The sequence below is a fragment of the Carcharhinus amblyrhynchos genome, chromosome 13, assembly GCF_965287045.1.
Source record: "Carcharhinus amblyrhynchos chromosome 13, sCarAmb.v2.hapA, whole genome shotgun sequence".
NCBI lineage: Eukaryota > Metazoa > Chordata > Chondrichthyes > Carcharhiniformes > Carcharhinidae > Carcharhinus > Carcharhinus amblyrhynchos.
The window spans coordinates 26,065,766-26,086,015 of NC_137336.1; the positions used below are offsets into that span (position 1 = coordinate 26,065,766).

Sequence of the window (20,250 nt, forward strand, 5' to 3'; positions counted from 1 at the left end):
GTATAGGGTATTGCTTAACACACACCGTCTCTCCTTTTTTTTTTAAATTTATTTGCAGAGGAGGAGCGTCTAATCCCCCTCGGTTTCCTTCCCCTGCCCAGACTATCGGGTCTATTTGCTGTTCCTGTCCATCTGTTAATACTGCCATGGTTACTGTTAATTGGTTCTTTTCCACTCCAATTGCCAAACCCAATTTAATTATTAAGTCTCTGCCTAATAAATTACTGCCAACTTCTGGTATGTATAAGAGTTGACCCTCTATCCGCTCAGTCTGGTATTTAAGCATAATCGGTTCAAACATGGGGACTGTAAAACCTTCCCCTTTTACCCCGATACCATTAATTTCTTATCGATTAACTTTATTCCTCTCGGTATAAAATTCAGAGAGGATCTAGTGGCCCCCGTATCCACCAGAAACACCGCATCTTCTTGTTGGGGACCCACCTGCAGATTTATCAAGGATTCCCGGTGGATCCCCGGGGGTAGGAACCCCTGACCTCCCTAGTCTTCATCCATACTCATGAGAGGGACTACCCTCTCTTTTTGTAATTCAGGGCACAGTCTTCTAAAATGTCCAACCATTCCACAGTGATAACACCCCTTTTGTTGGGTTCCTTATGTTACCCCACCTTTTAGTGCCCCACCTTTTCTACTTCCTCGTCCCTTCCTTTCAACATACTGATACCCTCGTGTCTTTCCCTCAGTTATTGGTTCCACCCTCTTCCTCACAATCTCATCTACGGCCGCTACCATTATCTTTGCCTTCTGTTTCTCTGTCTCATCTCAGTCAGCTCCTCTTTTTTTTTCCTTTTCTATAAAGATTGGATTCAATCCACGGGGCATTAGGGAAATAAGGGCCTGCATCCTAATTGGTTGTGGGTTTAGGGTTGCTTCTTTTGCTATTTCATTGGCTAGCCTGTCCACGGGCATCTCCTTGATCCTTTGGAATATTAAATGTCCCAAATATAACACCTGTGCTTATCGTCTACTATAAAGAAAAACTTATCCTGTGAGTTCAAGTTCAAAGCTATATCTAATACTATAAATACTTCCTGGGACAATGATAATACCAAAATTTGGCCTTTGAACTCCAGGACTGGAGTTTTCCCAGTGACACTAGGATCTGATGTCTTTCCCTGGTGTGAAGTATTTAAATTGGTCAATGGATTATTCACTGTTCCTCTCCTCGTTACCGGAGCAAGGTTAAAGACCTTCTCCTCAGTATTAAAGTCACCCCCAGGCGCTGTGAGTTTCATGGTCATACTGCCGGGGTAGGGAGGTGATGTCCCCCTGCAGTAGTCTTCTAACACTTGGTTTTGTTTCTCCAGTTCCCTTACTCTGAATTCTAATTCCTTAATCTTTTTTATCCCCACTCCACTTCTTAGTGGAAGTGACTACTTGTTCAATTAGTCCAGCTAACTGATGTATTAACAATACTGCTATTTTCTTTGTTTGGTTTCTCTTTTCTAACTCTCTAATCTGTGATTCTGACGTTTTAATTTTCTCCTTGTCGTCAGCCCAATATTTTTTTACCCAAGACTGAGATGTGTTCAATTAATCTGGTTTAAACCTGTTCAATTAATTCGAACTAAGAGAATTCCAATTTTCTTAGTTCTGTCCTTTTTTTTCAATCATTTCCATTGTTGATCTAGTGGGTGAAATGGATCCCACCCCTAGGTCGCTCTTATCACAGTCCGGTGATACCTATCAGGGGTGATCAGTCCCCTCCGTACCACCGCTTACACTCGTGAGCTTACACCTTTAAGCTCACACTATTAAGCCGGCTTTCTTTCTTACTCACGTCTGAACATCACACCCCAGGCATCCTTCTCTAGCCTTTACACCCACTTCAAACTCCTGAGCTTTGCGTAGGGGGCTACCCCTCTTAACAACTGGTCTAGGGCTAGGTGTAAAGACAGATGCCTCCTTGTCTGTACGTGCTCAGCTCAGACCTCTCACACACACTCACACTTTTTCATCACAGATGAGCACCTACTGTACTTTGATTCACTCCCTTAAATTTGGTAATCTGTTCCGGAGCTCCAGTTGTGGCCATTCAACCGGACCCGTAAACAGATCCCAGGTTTCAGCACCAATCCTTGTAGGTAAAGATACCTCTGAGACTAATTGTGAGTCAAAGTACAGCAGTTTTATTAACTAAAGCCTGATTCAGAAAATCCAAAATAAGATTTATTTTTATCACCATTAAATATCCTCACTAAATCAAGACCCTTGCACCTTCTTACAATTCTGGTACAATAAAACAAAACATCACTTGGAGCACAGATGCACGAAGAAATACTGAAAGCATTCTAATGTGCAATCTATATGTTTAATTATTTCTACAGCTCTGCCTTTGTAACCAACACAGGCAAGTACAAAATCAAATCTACTATGTGCCTGAATGGTTATCTCTCCTCACAACTTTAAAATGCAATATAATGCCACCTTTCCCACTTGGCAGAATTCAAATCTCTGTCCGATCCCTACATAATTTAGTAAACTTAAAAACTTAAAGCAATTCACTTTGGCTATATCTATTACATCACATGAGGGTCTCAATTACACAGTTACACCCTCTCTCTCTCTCTCTCTGTACCATACAGAGTCAGCCTGCTTGTCTCTTTTTAACCCTTTACTGATGGGAGCTCACTGGCCTCTAATAAATTTGACCATGTTTGATTCGGGTGCCTCATGTCGTGACAAATCCCTTTCTCTCTCAAACAGTCATATAGTCATGCACAATTCCAAATACATAACCACTATTAGCGTTCTCCCCGCACCTCAGTAAAAGCCCATGTCAGGGTTCCCAGTTCCACTGACATACTTCTCTCTACCTCTTTCTGCTCAGACCAATTGTAGGTCCGTCCCATTCATGCTGATCCATCTATATACTTCGTGACCCATCCACAAACTCCAGTGCCCCTAGGGGCACCTCCCTTATTCGACTTTCCTCTGCTCCCTCATCACATAACCTCCCCCGCAGCCCCTAAATTAACATTATCCAGCAACTTGCATGATCAATTCCTTCCTGGGACGCCGGCTGCTTCTGTCTCACATATTTATTAAGAATCTGACAAACCCAATCCTCAACCGAACCGTACTTTGGCCAGAAGACGGACGGACTCCTGATTGGTTCCTTCACCCAAACAAAACACAATATTTCATCATTGTCGTCTTGTTTTTATCCCTAGTACTAGTGCCCAAACCTTCCAACATCCTTCCCAACGGACTTTCTGGAGGGATGTTCCCTGGGGCCCCACCCTTCTTCCAACATCCGTCCCAAAGGACTTTCTGGAGGGATGTTCCCTGGGGCCCCACCCTTTCTCCGCGGATTCCCAGCACCTTTCCCGGGGGACTTTGTCCTACTACCCCCACTTCCCATGGTTTACCTACCACGACCCGGTCGCCAAGGCAATACTTAAAAGTCACTTTTCTTACCTTGGTCCGCAGCGTTGCCCGACCACATGACGGTGCCTATCGTTTCCCACTTACTCGTTCAGAACAACTTTCCTAGGATTCTCAACAGTCAGTGGCAGAGAAGTCCACCGATGAACACCTGGGACCATTCAATTTGGAATGGGACGCGTCTTCCCAGTTGTCACCGGCAACCTCCCTACCAGGGATGTTAGGATCCCGGACGAGCCCCCAATTGTGAGAAACACAGCTCCCAGTTAAACAATTTAGTCAAGTCAAGTTCTGAAGGAGCAAGATTTTATTTGTCGTTCTTGCAAGACCGGGTGTCTAGTCAAAATAGGCACACCTTACATAGATTTGCAGCACATTTTATACTGTTTTTCAAACATTGTGATGGCTTGTATTGTGTTATTCCCCCTTATTTGGCTGTTAACCTTGTTAACTTTAAACACTGTAAATGGCTTGTATTGTGTCATTCCTTCAATTAACACTCTCTCAACTCCCATTTTGCGCTTAATCTCATCACTGCGGTTATCTGTTTCGTGTAACCTAGTTAACTGTCATGTGCCTCCCCCTTTCTGTATGCTGCTGAACTCGTCCATCACTGCTGATTGTACTGTTAGCTCTTGCAGCCTTAAAAATTACACTACTTCTCACAAAGCCAACATGCAGTCCAGTGGAAGTTAATTTGCAGTTTATGGAAAGACCGGTTTACTCCTTTTTGTTTGTATTTAATGAATTAAAGTTTGGAGGAGAGACCAGGTCTTTTCTATATACATAAGTGAAAATACGTATATTGCTGAATATTCAGATTTGAAATTCATTTTGCATGTTTATATGTAACATAATATTTATTTGTAAAGCACATGAAAGTTTGACACTTTAGTAGCTTCAGCTTAGCTGAAAACTGATCACTGATGATGATTTTAAAAAATGGAAATTTGCTATATGTAACTGTAAGGTTTTATGAAAATTTTTGATTTTTTTAAAAGTATTTCTCAATGAATTTTGAGGAATATAAAAGAGAGAAAAAACCCCTTTTAGTACAAACTCCCTTTCATATTTTTGAGGGCAATGTTCCCTGTATGTTGGGAATTCTGGTGTACCCCTCATGTACCAAAAAATACACCAGTTGTCGGTGTGCTGCAAAGTGGCAGACAGGGCTAGAGGAAGAAAGTGCTTGGGTAGGAAAGCTAGTCATTTGATTGTGTGGAATAAATATTGCAAACTTCTTAAATGAATTTCTATGCCGTATATAATGAAAGACAATCTAATTAGTATCTGTGAAGGCTTGTGTCAGAACGTTTCTGATTATCATCTCTTCTCAAACATCGCCCCCTCATCGTAGTTTGATTTTTAGTGGGGAGTCTTGAGATACGCTCGTAGAGTACAGAAAAACTGGATGCAAATTAAGGCAAAGAGCTCAGTGACTGCACGGGGAAGTTATGAATGGGTTGTGAATGCAACTTGTTGCTTTTACCTAGAATAATTGTGCACTCTTGTCACCATTTTTCTTTCAAGCTGGCCAGCTCCAGAGTTCAATCCCAGCCAGATAAGACTTATTGTCTATCAAGATTGTGAGCGACGAGGAAGAAATGTTCTGTTTGACTCTAATGCAGCAAAGAAAAATGAAGAAGCTTCAGTAAGTCATAAATTATTTTTTTCTTTCCCAAATCCATTTCTTTAAGTCTGACCTGTGCCAGTTTGAAAAATTAACTCTACGTTATTTCAATTTGGTTTAAAAGATAGGAGAGGGAGAAGAGAGTGATATGTGGTCCTGCATTTTTGAAAATTATGTCTGAATTCTTCTGGGCAACAGAAACTAAACTTGATACAATGTCAAATGTTGTATGGGCCATATCCCAGCAACGGCTGACACTTAACTCTGCTCTGTAGTTGTGTGTTTTTAATAGAACACTTGAACTCGAAAGACGCTTAGAAAAGAATGAAATCTCTGTTGCATCACAGTGCCATGCAATGAAACCACACATGGGCTGGAGTTGCCTGATCCAACCGGCAGCGCAGCTCTGCCTGTGGGTTCCCCACTGGTGTGGGGTGACGTCCATGGGAATTCCCATTGACGGTGATGGGACTTCAGAATTTCGCCACTAGCAAACAACGCGCCACCTCCCGCCAGAAGGAAGCATGCAGCTGGGAGCTGGAGAATCTCACTCATGACTTTTATTAATGGCTATGTGGTGTCCAGGCGTTCTGTTGCACCAAAGGAGTCCAAAACATTCATAAAGTCCTTGCCTTATGCATTGTTAATGCTTACTTCTGATCACACTTGGAAGAGAATTTGACATCGTTGTGGAGAAGACTATTGGCTCAGGAATCTATATTCCTTTTGGGGTAAGTTGCTGACATTGAGGTTGGAGTGAAAACTGAGAAGAAACATAATTTATGAATTGATATCACTTAGGAAGATAATCCTGATGTGTAGGCTCTTGCAGAAGCTTCCAATTTGTGCACCTATTAGATTCATCCTTACCTCCACCATCGGAGTCCAGTGCCCTGAATCAGGATCCATTTTGTGGCCGTATGCAACCCTCCTCCTCAAATCAACTCTTTAAAATAAAAATTTTACTACGTTTCTTAGCAAACAGTGGATCAATACACAAGCAGTTCTATAGATGTTGAAAGTCAGAAATAAAAGCAGAAAATGCTGGACCATACACCACAGGTCTGCCAGAATCTGCGTAGAGAGAAATAAGGGTCAACGTTTAAGGTTGATGAGCCAATAGGTGTTTTGGGGAGTCCTAAGCACGAGAGGAATTTATATAAAGAGTAATTTCAGATATATCTGGAAATTCTCATCTCCAATGTTGTACAGATTCATAATTAAAAGTTTTTATAGAGTTGATTCACTGCATTAAATAAAGTGAAGATGTCACACTTTTCATTAATCAGATCGGAATCTTGTGTGTTGATCCATTGTTTACTAAGGCAAGCAGTAAAATTGGAATTTTTGGAAGTGTTGATGTGGGGAGGGGAAATTGCAAAGGTTCAACAGTTTGGTAATGTCTCAAACCTGTTTATCTGGAAGCTTAGTTCCACATTTTTTATTTCTCTGCGTTTGTGCTTGTGTGGTTTCATCACATGACACTGCACTGCAAGAGCGATTCCGTTCTGATCTGTGTCTTTCTAATTCACGAGTTCTTAAGTCACATGACTATCATTAAACTACATTTACTCGTATTTGGAAGCGTAGTCATGAAAATGATCTGGAAACTTGCAACATAAGTATGGATATAGTTGCATGTTTGTTGGAAAGTATGGTTTCATTGCATGCTGGAGTTTGCCTTGGTGCAGACAAGTGTTTTGTCTTGAGTTGCCATCTCCCTTATCCCGTCGTCTCTTCTTAAAGGGAATCATTTAGGGTGTGGCAAGTAGTTAGTATTACTATATATAAATGTGCGTAATGTGTATAGAAATTGAAAAATAAGACCTTACATTCCAAAGTCAAAAGACCTCTGTTATGCAGTAAATTTATAAATTAAAAAGGTACTGTTGAATTTCCCAGGTTTCATATGGAGAGCTGAGATTTAATATTTGGGTCAAACAGGTTAGAAGGCAAAAGGATAGCTAGATTTTTAAAAATTATTTCCTGGGACATGGGCGTCGCTGGTTGGCCAGCATTTATTGCCCATCCCTAGTTGCCCTTTAACTGAGTGACTTGCTAGTGCCCTCATTTCAGAGGGCAGTTGAGAGTGAACCACATGGTTCTGGAGTCATATATAGGCCAGACCAGGCAAGGACAGCAGATTTCCTTCCCTAGAGGGCATTAGTGAACTAGATGCATTTTTCCAACAATTGAAAATGGCTTCATGGTCATCAGTAGATTCTTTGTATTGATATTTTTTATTGAATTCAAATTTTGCCACAGTGGGATTCGAACCTGGGTCCTCAGAATATTAGCTGAATTTCTGGATTAATAGCCTAGCGACAATGACACTAGGCCACCGCTGAGGGATATAACCTTAAAAGCAAGATTTCGGTGAAGAAAAATTAGGAAGCACTTATGCAATTTGTGGAACTCTTTCCCAAAATGAATAGGATGCCAGTTCGATTAATTTAAAATATTAAGTTTGATGGCCAAGAATGTCAAGGAATATGGCACCCAGGCAGGCAAATGGCTTTATAATGCACTTGGGGTGAGGTGTAAGCTCTGGAGTTATGATTTTATGTATGGTATATTATCTTAATTTATGCTGAGCCAGTGGGAGTTCCAATCTCTACTCAATGCAGAGGGGCAACAGATCTTGCATTGTTGTAGGTGCCTGTCCCAATATGTTCTCAGCTATGTGAAGAGCAGTTAACCAGATATGTGATGCAGTCTGTGATGAGTATAGTGGGGTTTCTTTCTTACCATGAATGCAAGCAGTAGTTCTCAAGTCTGTTGGTTAGATCCCTTTCTGCTCAAGTGTTCAGGATGTGCTGAATTCTTTGAGGCAGTGAATGGTAACACTTCAGGGCCAGTAATAGCTCAATATTTGGCTTTACTTTTGATCTTGCCTTTTCATCATGGGTTGCTAGTAATTTACATGCCGCTAAACCTTTTTGGCATGTTAGTTTTAGTATGTTTGCCAACCAAAGTTCTACAAGTGCTTTCAGCATCTTGGTAAACACAGGCATTTTAATTACCAATTTTGATGCGTCTTGTGACTTTTTTTGCCGTGGCTACTTCCTCAGACACCATAAATAGGATTTTTAGATTGGAATGCACTTTAGACATTACTGGAGCTGCTGTTCTGAGGCTATTGTGTAAAACTGAATGTTGACGAGAGGGTCTAACTGCAAGTGGGACGGGTATGGGGACCCGGAAGGTATCAATGGAGGAACCTCTCAGCTTTTCCACTTGTCCAACAGATCCGAGGTTCTTGTGCGAAGGGGAGCAGTGACTGCAGGGTGGATGAGCATGCCACACTGGTGCAGGGCATCCTGAACACTTTTTAAGTTCATGTGAAGGGAGATTTGGAAAGTTAAAGAGAAAGGTAATAGTTCAGGGTAGTAAAATGGCTAATGGTAACCAGGGTCTGACAGGAAGAGTACACCAGCAAATATGGCCCATGTAGGGAAAAATGAGGTGGATGGTTCAGGTAGATTTAGAAATCCAAAGATGTCAGTTGGGGCAATAGAGTTTGTATATTGACATGGGTAAAGTCAAGCTGAGTGAGCCAGGAAAGATTGAGCATTTAATAGAGCATCAAAGAATAAGGCCTATGTGGAGTGGATTATAATTCCTGCACTTTTTTGGAGTTATTCTGGATTGGGCATACTCCTCGGATGATCACTCTTATTTAAGGTTGAGAAAGCAGTCTGAAGAATAGATGTAACTCTCCCTGGAGAAAAGGAACAAGCAGAGAATATTACTACCCTCCAGGTAGCTTTTTTACAAGTATAAGCCAGGTTATAATAACCTGGATTAGAGTCCAGGAATGTCTTTCCCATCGTATACCTCTCTGCCGAGGAATGTACATGAGATGAATTCTTGAGTTTGAAAATGAAAGACCATATGAGACAATAAAGAACTGAACATGCAATTCCCTTTTGATGACAAATCAATTACAACACTGATAGTTCAAGGAAACTTCTATTAGATAAGATATTAAATAACGTTAGATATTTGAGATGTCCATCCATATATAAAAGATTATTCACCTTAAATCCCAGAATAGACAGCTAAAGAGTCTAGCGAGATATCCCGATCCCAATTAGGGGGAAAACAATTGTTGTTACACGACAATAGCTAATATATTTACCTTGAGAGATGCTGGAGTGAACCCAACAAATCTGTTGTGACATTCCGATATTTACATCATAAAAGAGCTGAACCAGCAGGAGGCATATTGAACACATGCTGGGCATCATCCTCTGAGCAAACACAATTTTTAAGAGATGCTGATGATGGTAACTTCCTTACTACACAAGTTTCTCCAAAGATTAGAACTAATTTTTCCATATTTAGTTGACAGTTGATTTAGTGGCATCCTGAAAATGTAAAGATATCTAATATTAGGTTGCCATTTATCTATGACGAATTGAGGTGATGTGTCTTTATCAGTGGCTTATAATGTATGACAAATCATGGATACATCATTCGCATTTGTTTGGAACTGTCTTTCTTAAAGGATATTCTGTATCCTATGCCACAGGATGTTTGTGTCCTTGACTGTATAGTTATGCCAAGGCATGTTTATTAACTTTAAATTTAACATAAAAATTGACGATTTTTATTCCCTGTTTTATATGATCATTCACTTGATCCATAAAAATCAATCTTTTTAATCTTTATAACTCCCTATTACAGCTATCATGGGAATGAGGAAATGGCAGAGATCTATTTTTTCTGTCTTTACAGTAAAAAAACACATGTTTTGCACTAGAAACGGAGGGTTGCCTTGGGGCTAAAGAGAGAATATCAGCTGAGAAAAAGTACTGGAGAAATTTGAGGGACTAAATTCTGACAAATATCGAGGACCCGATGGCCTACGTCCAAGGGTTCTAAAAGAGATGGCTACAGAAATAGTGTATGTGTTGGCAATGATTTTCCAAAATTCTACGGATGCTGGGATGATTGCAGTAGATTGGAAGTTAGCAGATGTAAAAGAATGAGGGGAGAGCAAAGTGAGAATTATTGCTCGATTCACCTGATACTAGTCATTGGAAACGCTAGCACCTATCATTAAGGAAATCGTAACAATATATTTAGAAAAATATAGCATAGTTAGAACAAGTTAACATGGGTTTTCAAAAGGGCAGTTGTGTTTGATAAATTTCATTTTTTGACTAGTAGGGTAGACAAAGGGGAACCAGTAGATGTGGCATACTTGAATTTCTGAAAAGCATTCAGTAAGGTGCCATGCAACAGGTCAATACACAAGATAAGGGCTCATGGAGTTGGTAGTAACATGAGTAGAGAATTGGTCAATGGACATAAAGGAGGCAATGGGGATAAATGACCAACTTTCAAGTCGGCAGACTGCACTTCACTCATCACAACATGGATCAATGCTGGGACCTCAGCTATTTACAATCTACAGCAATGAGTTGGACAATGAGGCAATATTGTATCTTAAGTCCACTGATGCAAAACTAGGTGGTTATGCAAGCTGTGAGGAGGACACCAACTGTAAAGAAATATAGGTTAGGTCTTAATTCGTTTCTAGGATCTGGGCATCACTGGGGTAGGCCGACATTTATTGTCCATCCATAGTTGCCCTTGAGAAGGTGATGGTGAGTGGCCTTGGTCAGTGGACCACAAGGTAGCAGATGGAATATAGTATGGAAAATGTGTTGTTTATTTGTTGGTGGAATAGAAATGCAGAATATATTTTAAAATATTTTCAACTTTCACACCTTTTATTGATGTTCAGAGGAACCTAGGTGTACTTGTATGTGCAGCAAGCAGTTAGTAAACAGCCTTTAACGTGAAGTGATTGGAATGCCAGAAAAATCTCGGTTCGGTTGTTCCAGGCTTCAGTGAGACCACCATATTTTAGAAGAAGTTTAGAAGAATGAGAGGTGATCTAATTGAAACATTTAAGATTATGAAGGGACTTGACCAGGTGTATACTGGGACATCGTTTTTCTCTGGTTGTGGATTTAGAACAAGGGGTCACAGTTTCAAGAGAAGAAGCTGATCGTTTAGGACTGAGATGACAATAAATTTCTTCATTCAAATGATTGTGAATCTTTGGAATTTTTTACCCCAGTTCTGTATGTGTCATCATTGAATACATTTATGGCTGTGATCAGCAGATTTTTGATGTTTCAGAAGGGTGGAAAATGTGGAATTGAAGCCCAAGACCAGACTTGATCATCGTGAATGGTGGGGCAGTATCACTGGGGTCCATAGAATCCCTACAGTGCAGAAAGAGGCTATTCAGCCCGTTGAGCCTACACCGACAATAATCCCACCTAGGCCCTATCCCCAGTGCCCCACATATTTACCCTGCTAGTCGCCCTGACACAAAAGGACAATTTAGCATGGCCAATCCACCTAACCTGCACATCTTTGGACTTTGGGAAGAAACCAGTGTACCTGGAGGAAACCCACGCAGACACTGGAAGAATATGCAAATGCCATACAGTCACCCAATGCCAGAATTGAACCTGGGGCCCTGGTTCTGTGAGGCAGCATTGCCAACCACTGTGCTGCCCTGGGGTGTATGGTCTACTCATATCTATATTTATCTAATGTTATTTTATAATACCGCTTATAGGCATTTGTACCATTGACATTCTGAATCTTCTTTGAATTATGGAGCAGAGAAGTGTATTGTTTAGCCCATTGTGTATGCTGTTTTCAAACAGCAATCCAGCAGGTCCCTCTTTCCTACTCTTTTCATATATTCCTGTGGTGTTTTCTCCCAAGTTGTTTTGTAAAACCGTTCCTCATGTGACCTCTGGTTCTTTTACCAATCACCCTTTAATCTGTGCCCACATGGCTTGATATTTTCCTTTCCTTTTCCCCATTGGCTGTTTTTAAATGATTTAGCAGAACAGCGCTGACTCTTAAAAATTTTCCTACTTGCAGAAGGTTTGCAACGATAGCCAAATGAAGAGTCTTGAGAAATACTGTCATGTAAAGTGCAGTACGTGCACCAGCTCTTCAGACAGTCTCTCTTCCTCATCATCTTCAGCTCCTAATACTAAAGATCAATCGTCTAAATGCCAGGTAAGGCCTGAATATGTGAACTTTAACCCCCCACATTTGAAGTTTCTTAAATTCTTTGAAAACTGCAAACACAAAAATTCTGTTGGGAGATAATTTCGTTCATTCAATTCATTCTTTTAGACCTGTTTTTAGGAAGGAGGCTAAGAAGTGTTTTCATAATGAGGCTTATACTGCAGTTGAAGGGGTAGAGATGATATATGATGGCCAGGTCATCTAACCATCATATTGGAAATAAAGCTGTTCAATTGTGTCTTTTATGAACTGTTTCTAAAAAAAAACCTTAATACAGCTTTACCCCATCATGCATGTCTGGAGCGAAGGTATTTTAGGCTGTATGATTCGAGAGTATGAGTAAATAATTTTGAGCCTTTTCCTAGCACTATGGGCAAACAACATTATCAATTGTGGTTTACTGACCAGCCACCAACATTGAATAAAAAGAATACTTGCTGATACCCTTCCAGCCCTTAACAATGTCATTTTAATGTACTAACTTGCTAAAGTTTTCTTTAGCTCTGACATCCAGACTTAAAACTTGAGTGCTGTTCTGTCTCTGCCAATGCTGTCAGAGCTTCTAAGATTTTCCAACATTTTCTGCGTCTGCAGTATTTTGTTTTTAATCTTAGTTTTCTTTTTTTTTGTTTCAAACCAGCAGAAACTTGCATGAATGAGACATTTCAGTGAGATATCTGATTAATATTTCAAATTAGTATAACAACTAGCTGCTTTAATCTGTTTTAACGTAAAACCAGATAAAATGGGATTCGGTGTTTACAGAATTATATATTTTAAAAAATACAGGTTAGACAATATGCAGATAAAACAAGTAAATAGTTGTATTGACCTTAGTTTGGAGTTGAGGCATATCATTAGAGCTGTATTGTATGATCATGTTCAATGTCAAAAATGCCACATCAAAACTAACACCCTGCATCCCAGTTGGAACAATAAAGTGCACAATGTTTGAAGCCTGTCTTTGTGCTCCTTTGTATTAAATTGAAGTGTGTTCAATATGCACAATGGAAATCTAACTTTTTACATTTGACAAATCCTTCCATGCTCTGCTGCCATAATAGAAAGACAGGCCTCTACATTAAACCTCCCATAACATGAACTTGAAATTTAAAAACTATGAACAAGTTCCTTAGAAAAACATGTACACACCTGCTGTAGTCTGTGCATATCAAGATCAGCTCAGCTGATTGCTCAGATCAAGCTACTTCCAACCACAGTAAATAAAGATTGCTTTGCTAATTAAAAATACCTACACACGCTGAATAGTGTGAAAACACAAGGTGGTAGTGGCTGTTGTAATACAGTGCTCAATGTTGCAGAGTTTCATGAGACAAGTATATAAATGCATCCTTTTTTAAATCTGTTTCATAAGGAAATGGAAAGATTTGGGCAGGAAAAGAAATTATGAATATCTTCCCTTGGCATTCTGGTTAAGCACCAAGATTATTGACCTGTCAATATTTATTGAATTATGTACTGTAATCCCTACAAGTAAGACTAATCCCTCTGATCCACATTGTGACTTGTATCCATTTATTTCCACTGGGTGAGCTTTTCTCCATCAGCGGCAATCTACACAAGTTAATGTGTCTTACCTTTGATTGCAAAAAATATTAACTCGATTTGAATGAAAGGTTAGGTTTTACAATAATGTATGAGCCAACAGTCTGCCAAAATGTAATATTTAGGCAATATTACAATGGACGTGGTGCTCAGTAATTCAACTTTGAGTTAATGGTTGAATAATTATTACAGATTTCTCCCCTTGCTCTGGTATTGTGCTGTACGTAGTTTTTTTTTAAAAAGCAGGAACAGGCAAAAAAGCGAGTCACAAGTTATACTATCCTATTAAAATGTACTTTACAGTTTCTCAGAATGAGACTCCGGTGGTGCATTGTTCTGATTTTTAGAACACTTGTGTATTTTATAATATACACACACCTAAAATAATCTCAAACTAATGGTCTGCTTTTAAGACATATTTAGATGTCATTGTGTTCATTTTTGATAACTTGCCTTTCTAGAATTCACGACCGTCCTCAGATGCCAACATGCTTGGCGAAATGATGTTTGGCTCTGTGGCAATGAGCTACAAAGGTTCCACATTAAAGATCCACCAGATACGGTGAGAGGACTTTGCGTTCTAACAAATTGTTAAATGTTTGTTACATAACCAGTACACACTGTCAGTTTCCAAAGCTCTTTAAAGTTGGAAGCAAAAATTGAAAATCCTGGCTGGATTTACTAGGTAAAATTAGCCCAGCCAAAATTTAAAGTTTTTGTTTGATGTTCACAGCTAACTCCAATTTATGACATTGTTTCCAGCTTATTTAGCTGGCTCCATAAAGGAGTTCTATCTTGCACCGCATTGACCTTTAGTTCGTAAATGCTACAAAAGATGATTTGTGTATTCTAGCCAGTGTGTCTCAATCAATCCTTGTTACTGAGCCTCAGATTGGCTGATTAGAAATTGTATACTGATTGATTTTCCTCCACCCCTGTGTCACCATGAGTGGCAACAGTGAAAACTGGCCCACAGCATTGTATCTATTATTTCACGTGATATATGGAATGTCCCCATGCCCTTTTAAGGATAGGAAAGCTGGTGAAAACGCCAGAACCTTGAATTCCTGTTGGCAGCTCAAGTGCAGCAAAGCTCCTGTCAAAATTCCTGTTGGGGCAGCATGGTGGCACAATGGTTAGCAAATGCTGTCTTGCAGGGACCCGGTTCAATTCCAACCTCAGCTGACTGTCTCTGTGGAGGTTGCGCATTCTCCTCAGGTCTGCGTGGAAACCTCCCACAGTCCGAAGATGTGCAGTTTAGGTTGATTGCTAAATTGCCCCTTAGCGTCAGGGGGATTAGCAGCACAAATACATGGGATTAAGGCGACAGAGCCTGGGTGGGATTGTTGTCAGTGCAGGTTCAATGGGCTGAATGGCCTCCTTCTGCACTGCAGGGATTCTATGATTCTGTATCTGTGTGCAAAGGCCTAGAACGCATCCAAAATTGGAAGGACTTGGTTAGTGCTTAGCTAAGTTGAGCACGTTGTACCTGCAAGAATGCTTAAATGGAACTTGCACCAAGAGGTCAATTGGAATGTCAGAGTGATGCCATTCACTCTGACGGTGAGAAGAGGAGACCTGGAAAGGACCCAATAAGAAATGTTGCCTTTGTCATATTCTCTCAATTGAACAAGGTGGCTGTGGGGAAAAGGTGTTCTTTGGGAAAAAGACCTTTCTTCCCTGACACAGATTTGGAATAGTTTAAGATTTTCAACTGACTTGAGGGCAAATGCATGGGTGGAATTATTGCCTGAGAGCTCACCCAGACACATCCCCTATGTCAAGAACAGGGATTATGGGAGTGAAATTCTATCCACTAGAATTTTGAGGGGGTTATAAACTGAATAGAAACCTAGTAGATTTAATCAAAAATGTTTGACCGTCCTCTTTTCACCCCCCCCTTCCACCCCACTGTGGATGAGGGGAAGCAGGAGGGGGTGGAAACGACACTTTACTTGCCCACCTGAAAGCCAAAAATATTGAGGTCTCCCGGGTTTTGCTTTCCATCTATTAGAGTTAGGATTTGAGGTCCTTAAGTAGAATTAACCTTCCATGTAAACGCGTGACTCTTCTCAGAATTGTGCATAGTAGTGCACATTGCTTTCTAACATTTCAATCTCAGTGTAAAACTAAACCCTGTTAAGGTCTTGTATATACAGTAGCCTCCACTCTCCATTTAGTGGTCCAAGGAAATAAACTGTCTGAGGTCTTCATGGGGACCAAGTCTGCTGTCTGTGTATGTGATATAAAATGTACTGCCTTCCACATTTTAAGGAATTTTTCACCTTCTGTTTAGTTGAAAATTATTTTTGATTTTTCAGTGAGTTATTTTTCCAAATAATCTCACTGATTTTTCTCTTCAGGTCTCCTCCACAACTAATGCTTAGCAAGGTTTTCACAGCTCGTACTGGAGGTAGTGTCACTGGAAGTCTCAATACGTGGGTATCATTTCTATTGGATAATCTCTTTTTTTTCAATAAATTTTATCAGTCCAGTGTCAAGATTTAAACTTTTTTTTAAAAAAATCCATTGAAAAATGTGAAGGAAAAATCAAGACTAGAAATTTGTAATAACTGCAAGTGGTGGTAATACATTGTGCGTCTTTCAGATCTTAATGTAAAGTCAGTTAATATTTTGAATGAGTATTGGCGAAAGATTTCACCAGCAACATTACCAAGACTCATTTTCAGACACTGACTGATCTGCTAAGCATTTCTAGCAATTGACTTTTGTCCAAGGAAGAAATGAACTTTAAAACGAAGACTTGAATGTCAGACCTTCAGCATTATTGTGAGCTATCCGTTTGGTGACATAACATATGTTTTAAAAGTTGCTCTACGGATTTTTTTCTCTCTTTACCTCCCACCTACTTTTTTTCATGAGCGCAAGTACAATACTTATCGTACAAAAGTTATGCTTGCTAGCGCGTAACAATGACATGCAAAAATATCAGGTATGAGAAATTGAACCTGCATCCTACTATTTGATGTAACGTTTTACGATGATCATCATTCCCTCTAGAAATGACTGAACTGTAACTTGCTGCTTAAAGACCTTTGGATCTGCTTTACTTTGGGCATGCACAAATGCTATTAATATGCTCTGCATCCTGAAATATCCCAACCTTGCAGAAGTTCTGCAAAAGATAAATGATCTGATTTATTTTTAACTTATGATTTAATAACCGTCACACTATAATAGCTGGAATCAAAGTACAATTGCTACCTGTTCAAGTTAATTTTGTTTTTCAGTAGTGCAGATTAATCATTGCAAACTATTTAAAGCTTACTAAAGTGTGAGCAGCAGTCTATACACAAACAGCCAGGATGCTGACTAAACTATGCTGGTGCCTCATTGCTCTATCCTAATGTTATTTGAATGTTATTGTGTTGTGCTATTGCGTTACTCAACATTGCACCTGTTTTAAATGGTATTTATACATAGTTTCTCCATTATTTGCAACCCACATGTAGTGTTCTCAACCTGAAATCGATCTCCAGTCCTGACATTTTTATCCATTTATTTTTGATTGTAGAAACAATGATTGGAATTTTCTCCACATAAACCAGATCTTGACTTCATCCTGTTCAGTGGTACACCTTCAGGTCTGATCTTCCCAGAGATGATTGATTTTAAGGAGGCACTTCTGGAAGCCTATCCAATTGGGGGTGGGAGGCAGCAACTGATATAGGAAGGTCAGTCAGGGGAGCCAAGAAGAAGAGCAGCTGGCAGCCCCACTAAGAATAGCATGTGCTGCTCAGATGAGGGAGAGGGTTCTGCAAGAAAGAGGCACATTATGTTGCACCTGATAGACAGGCACAGTCCGAACACCCAGAACCATCAGTTGGATCCATCTGCAGGGAAACATTGCCAATTGGAAACATTTGTCTGTGGAGGTGTTGAAGGAAATCTGCGCTTGCCTTTAATGATCAAGCTATGCAAGCACTCCATAGCGCTCTGACATCCCACCGTTCTTTCACCTCCCCGAGGAGACGAGGTGCAGAGTGGGGGTCCGAGTGAGAAACTGCCAGGTGCCACGCACACGTGCTCGTTCGCGTTCTTGTTTCCTCCCCCACCCCTCATCCCCATCCTCCGCACATCCCACCTTAACTGCCGGGTGGGTTGCCATCGAGGCAGCAGCATGCTCCTGGGACAAGTAGCCCGGGTTGGGAAAACATTAGGAAGCCAGCCCAATACACGTGATCGTGATTTTCCCAGTCGCACCATCCTTTAAATCTGTCTCAAAGAGACTGGTGAAATTCCCTCTCAGTATAATGCAATTTTGCTCAGAGGATTCATCTGACTTTTTGCAAGACATGGTGTCATGTCATGGTTGATATTACTTTTTTCGATACAAATTACACAAAAAAAACTCAATTATTTTCATTGTGACAATTTGATCTGAAATGATTAACTTCAGTGACAACATTCCAACATTATTCCCACTTCAATAAGCCTGCAAGCCAGTGCTCTTAATGTATCAAATCAGCTGAAAGGATGGTAGAGGCAGGAAACTCAACACTTAAGATGCCATAACATTATAAAGCTACAGACCAAGTGTAAGAAAATGGAATTAGAATAGATAGGTGTTTGATGGCTGGTGCAGACACAATGGGCCAGAGGGCCTCTTTCTGTAATGTAAAACTCTGACATGAATTTTGATTAGATACTTCCAGTTGGTTTCTCCTTCACCTCCCTCTCCAGAGAGGAGCCTCAATCTAAAGCCTTTTACTTGTTGAATGAATAAATCTCACTATTCTTGTTTTGTTTTATTGTTTAGTTTTACCCAATGAGATTGGCTGCAAGTTAGCATGTTCAAGCAGCTAGTGAATTCCACTGGACATAAACTAGTCAAAATCTAGGCAATCTCTTTTTAAATGATACATTGTCCCCTTAGTTAACTTCTGCAAATAGAGTTCTTCCACCATTTTAAATAGCTACTTGATTTGTATTTTGATTTTTGCACATTGTTTAACGTTTCTGTTCATTCAGCCTATAACATTAGCATAATAAAATTATTTAATGTTTCATTGAGACAAATGCACATATTATTGTAGTACAGCAAGGTAGCACCATGTTGATGCCAGTAATGAAACGCAGTCAACATCTGAAAAGGAAAAACAGACTAATTAATGAACAAGAAAATCTGAGCAACCAGTACTCTTGTCTTAAATGTAGATCATTAACATTCTCTTTATGACTTATCCGTTATTCATATTGCACGTTTAATGTGAAGACTTGAGTCATTTCAGCAAATGCGTAGATTCCCTTTTTGAACTTGCCCTTTTCATGCAGATTCTTACATAAAGAGGAGAGGGGAGTAATTCAGGCAGTAAAAAGGGCTGCAGTTTCTATACTGGATTTTGGAGTAGATTCCAGATAACACCCCTAAGTATGATATTACCACGCTTAATGTGTTTCTTGTAATAGTGAGTCTAAATTCTTACCTCCGAGGGTGAGATTTTTATCGACTGAATGGTCCACAACCAGATCAGCTATGATCTTATCAAATGGCTGAACAGGCTCCAGGGGTAGAGTGGCCTACTCCTAACTTGTATTTGTTCATAGGGTGGCATGGTGGAACAGTGGTTAGCACTCCAGTCTCTCAGCGCCAGGTTCAATTCTGCCCTAAGATGATTGTCTATGTGGAGTTTGCACTTTTTTTCCCCGTGTTTATGTGGGTTTCCTCCGGGGGCTCCGGTTTCCTCCGGGGGCTCCAGTTTCCTCCCACATTCCAAAGATGTGCGGGTTATGTTAATTGGCCATTCTAAATTGACCCTAGTGTCAGGGGATTAGCAGGATAAATATATTGGGTTACGGGAATAGTTCCTGGGTGGGATTGTGGTTGGTGCAGACTCAATGGGCCAAATGGCCACCTTCTGCACTGTAGGGATTCTGTGTTTCATGCTTGTTGCGACATTGATGAACAAAGACCATGATTTATAAGTTTACGACATACTCTAACGTCTCGTGTTCCTTGTTAGAAGCAGTAATGTTGTGTAGGAATTTTCCTTTATTTCATAGATGGCACATTATGATAAAGTTAAAGGGAAAGATGCAACCATACTGCTTCCTCCCATATCGACTGTAGGCAACAACTTCAAAGCAAAATTTAAGAAAAATTGAAACGTTATAGTGCCATTTCCCTTTAGCCTTTAAGTGAGGAACAATTCAGAAGGATGTTACTTTTTCAACTGAGCAGTATGGAACAATACATGAACATCATTTTGTGCTTAATTTCAGGTAACTTTGTTGATGTCCTTTGGTGAAAATTCATGTGTGCACTTTTAATTTTTTTTTAAGGTTGCAAGACAGCCTGGAATTTATTAATCAGGACCCTACTGCATCAAAACCTTACTCAGATCAAAATGTTTTGATGAACAGTCTTATAGGTATGTTCCATTATGACTTGGTTTTGACGTATGTAAATTTTGACATTCAGAACTTTTCACTTGAGGGTGTCAAGATTACAGTTGTAACTAATAATGCTCTTTAATTGGGGACCTCAACTAGGCAGTTGGCAACCAGTAAGCTTGTACAATACTACTATATGAGGCGGCATGATGGCACAGTGA

The 20,250-nt window shown here is 40.0% G+C and overlaps 1 protein-coding gene across 4 annotated transcripts in view; it reads left to right on the top strand.

Annotated features, from left to right (window-relative positions):
- Positions 1–20,250, top strand: part of fnip1 (folliculin interacting protein 1) — a 104,856-nt gene that overhangs the window by 42,473 nt on the left and 42,133 nt on the right. For all 4 annotated transcript variants that reach the window (XM_080201416.1, XM_080201419.1, XM_080201417.1 and 1 more), the window contains exons 2-6: positions 4,939–5,059; positions 11,957–12,097; positions 14,137–14,237; positions 16,039–16,113; positions 19,979–20,067. In XM_080201416.1, the coding sequence (XP_080057542.1) occupies positions 4,939–5,059; positions 11,957–12,097; positions 14,137–14,237; positions 16,039–16,113; positions 19,979–20,067 (527 nt within the window). The remainder of the gene's footprint in view (positions 1–4,938; positions 5,060–11,956; positions 12,098–14,136; positions 14,238–16,038; positions 16,114–19,978; positions 20,068–20,250) is intronic.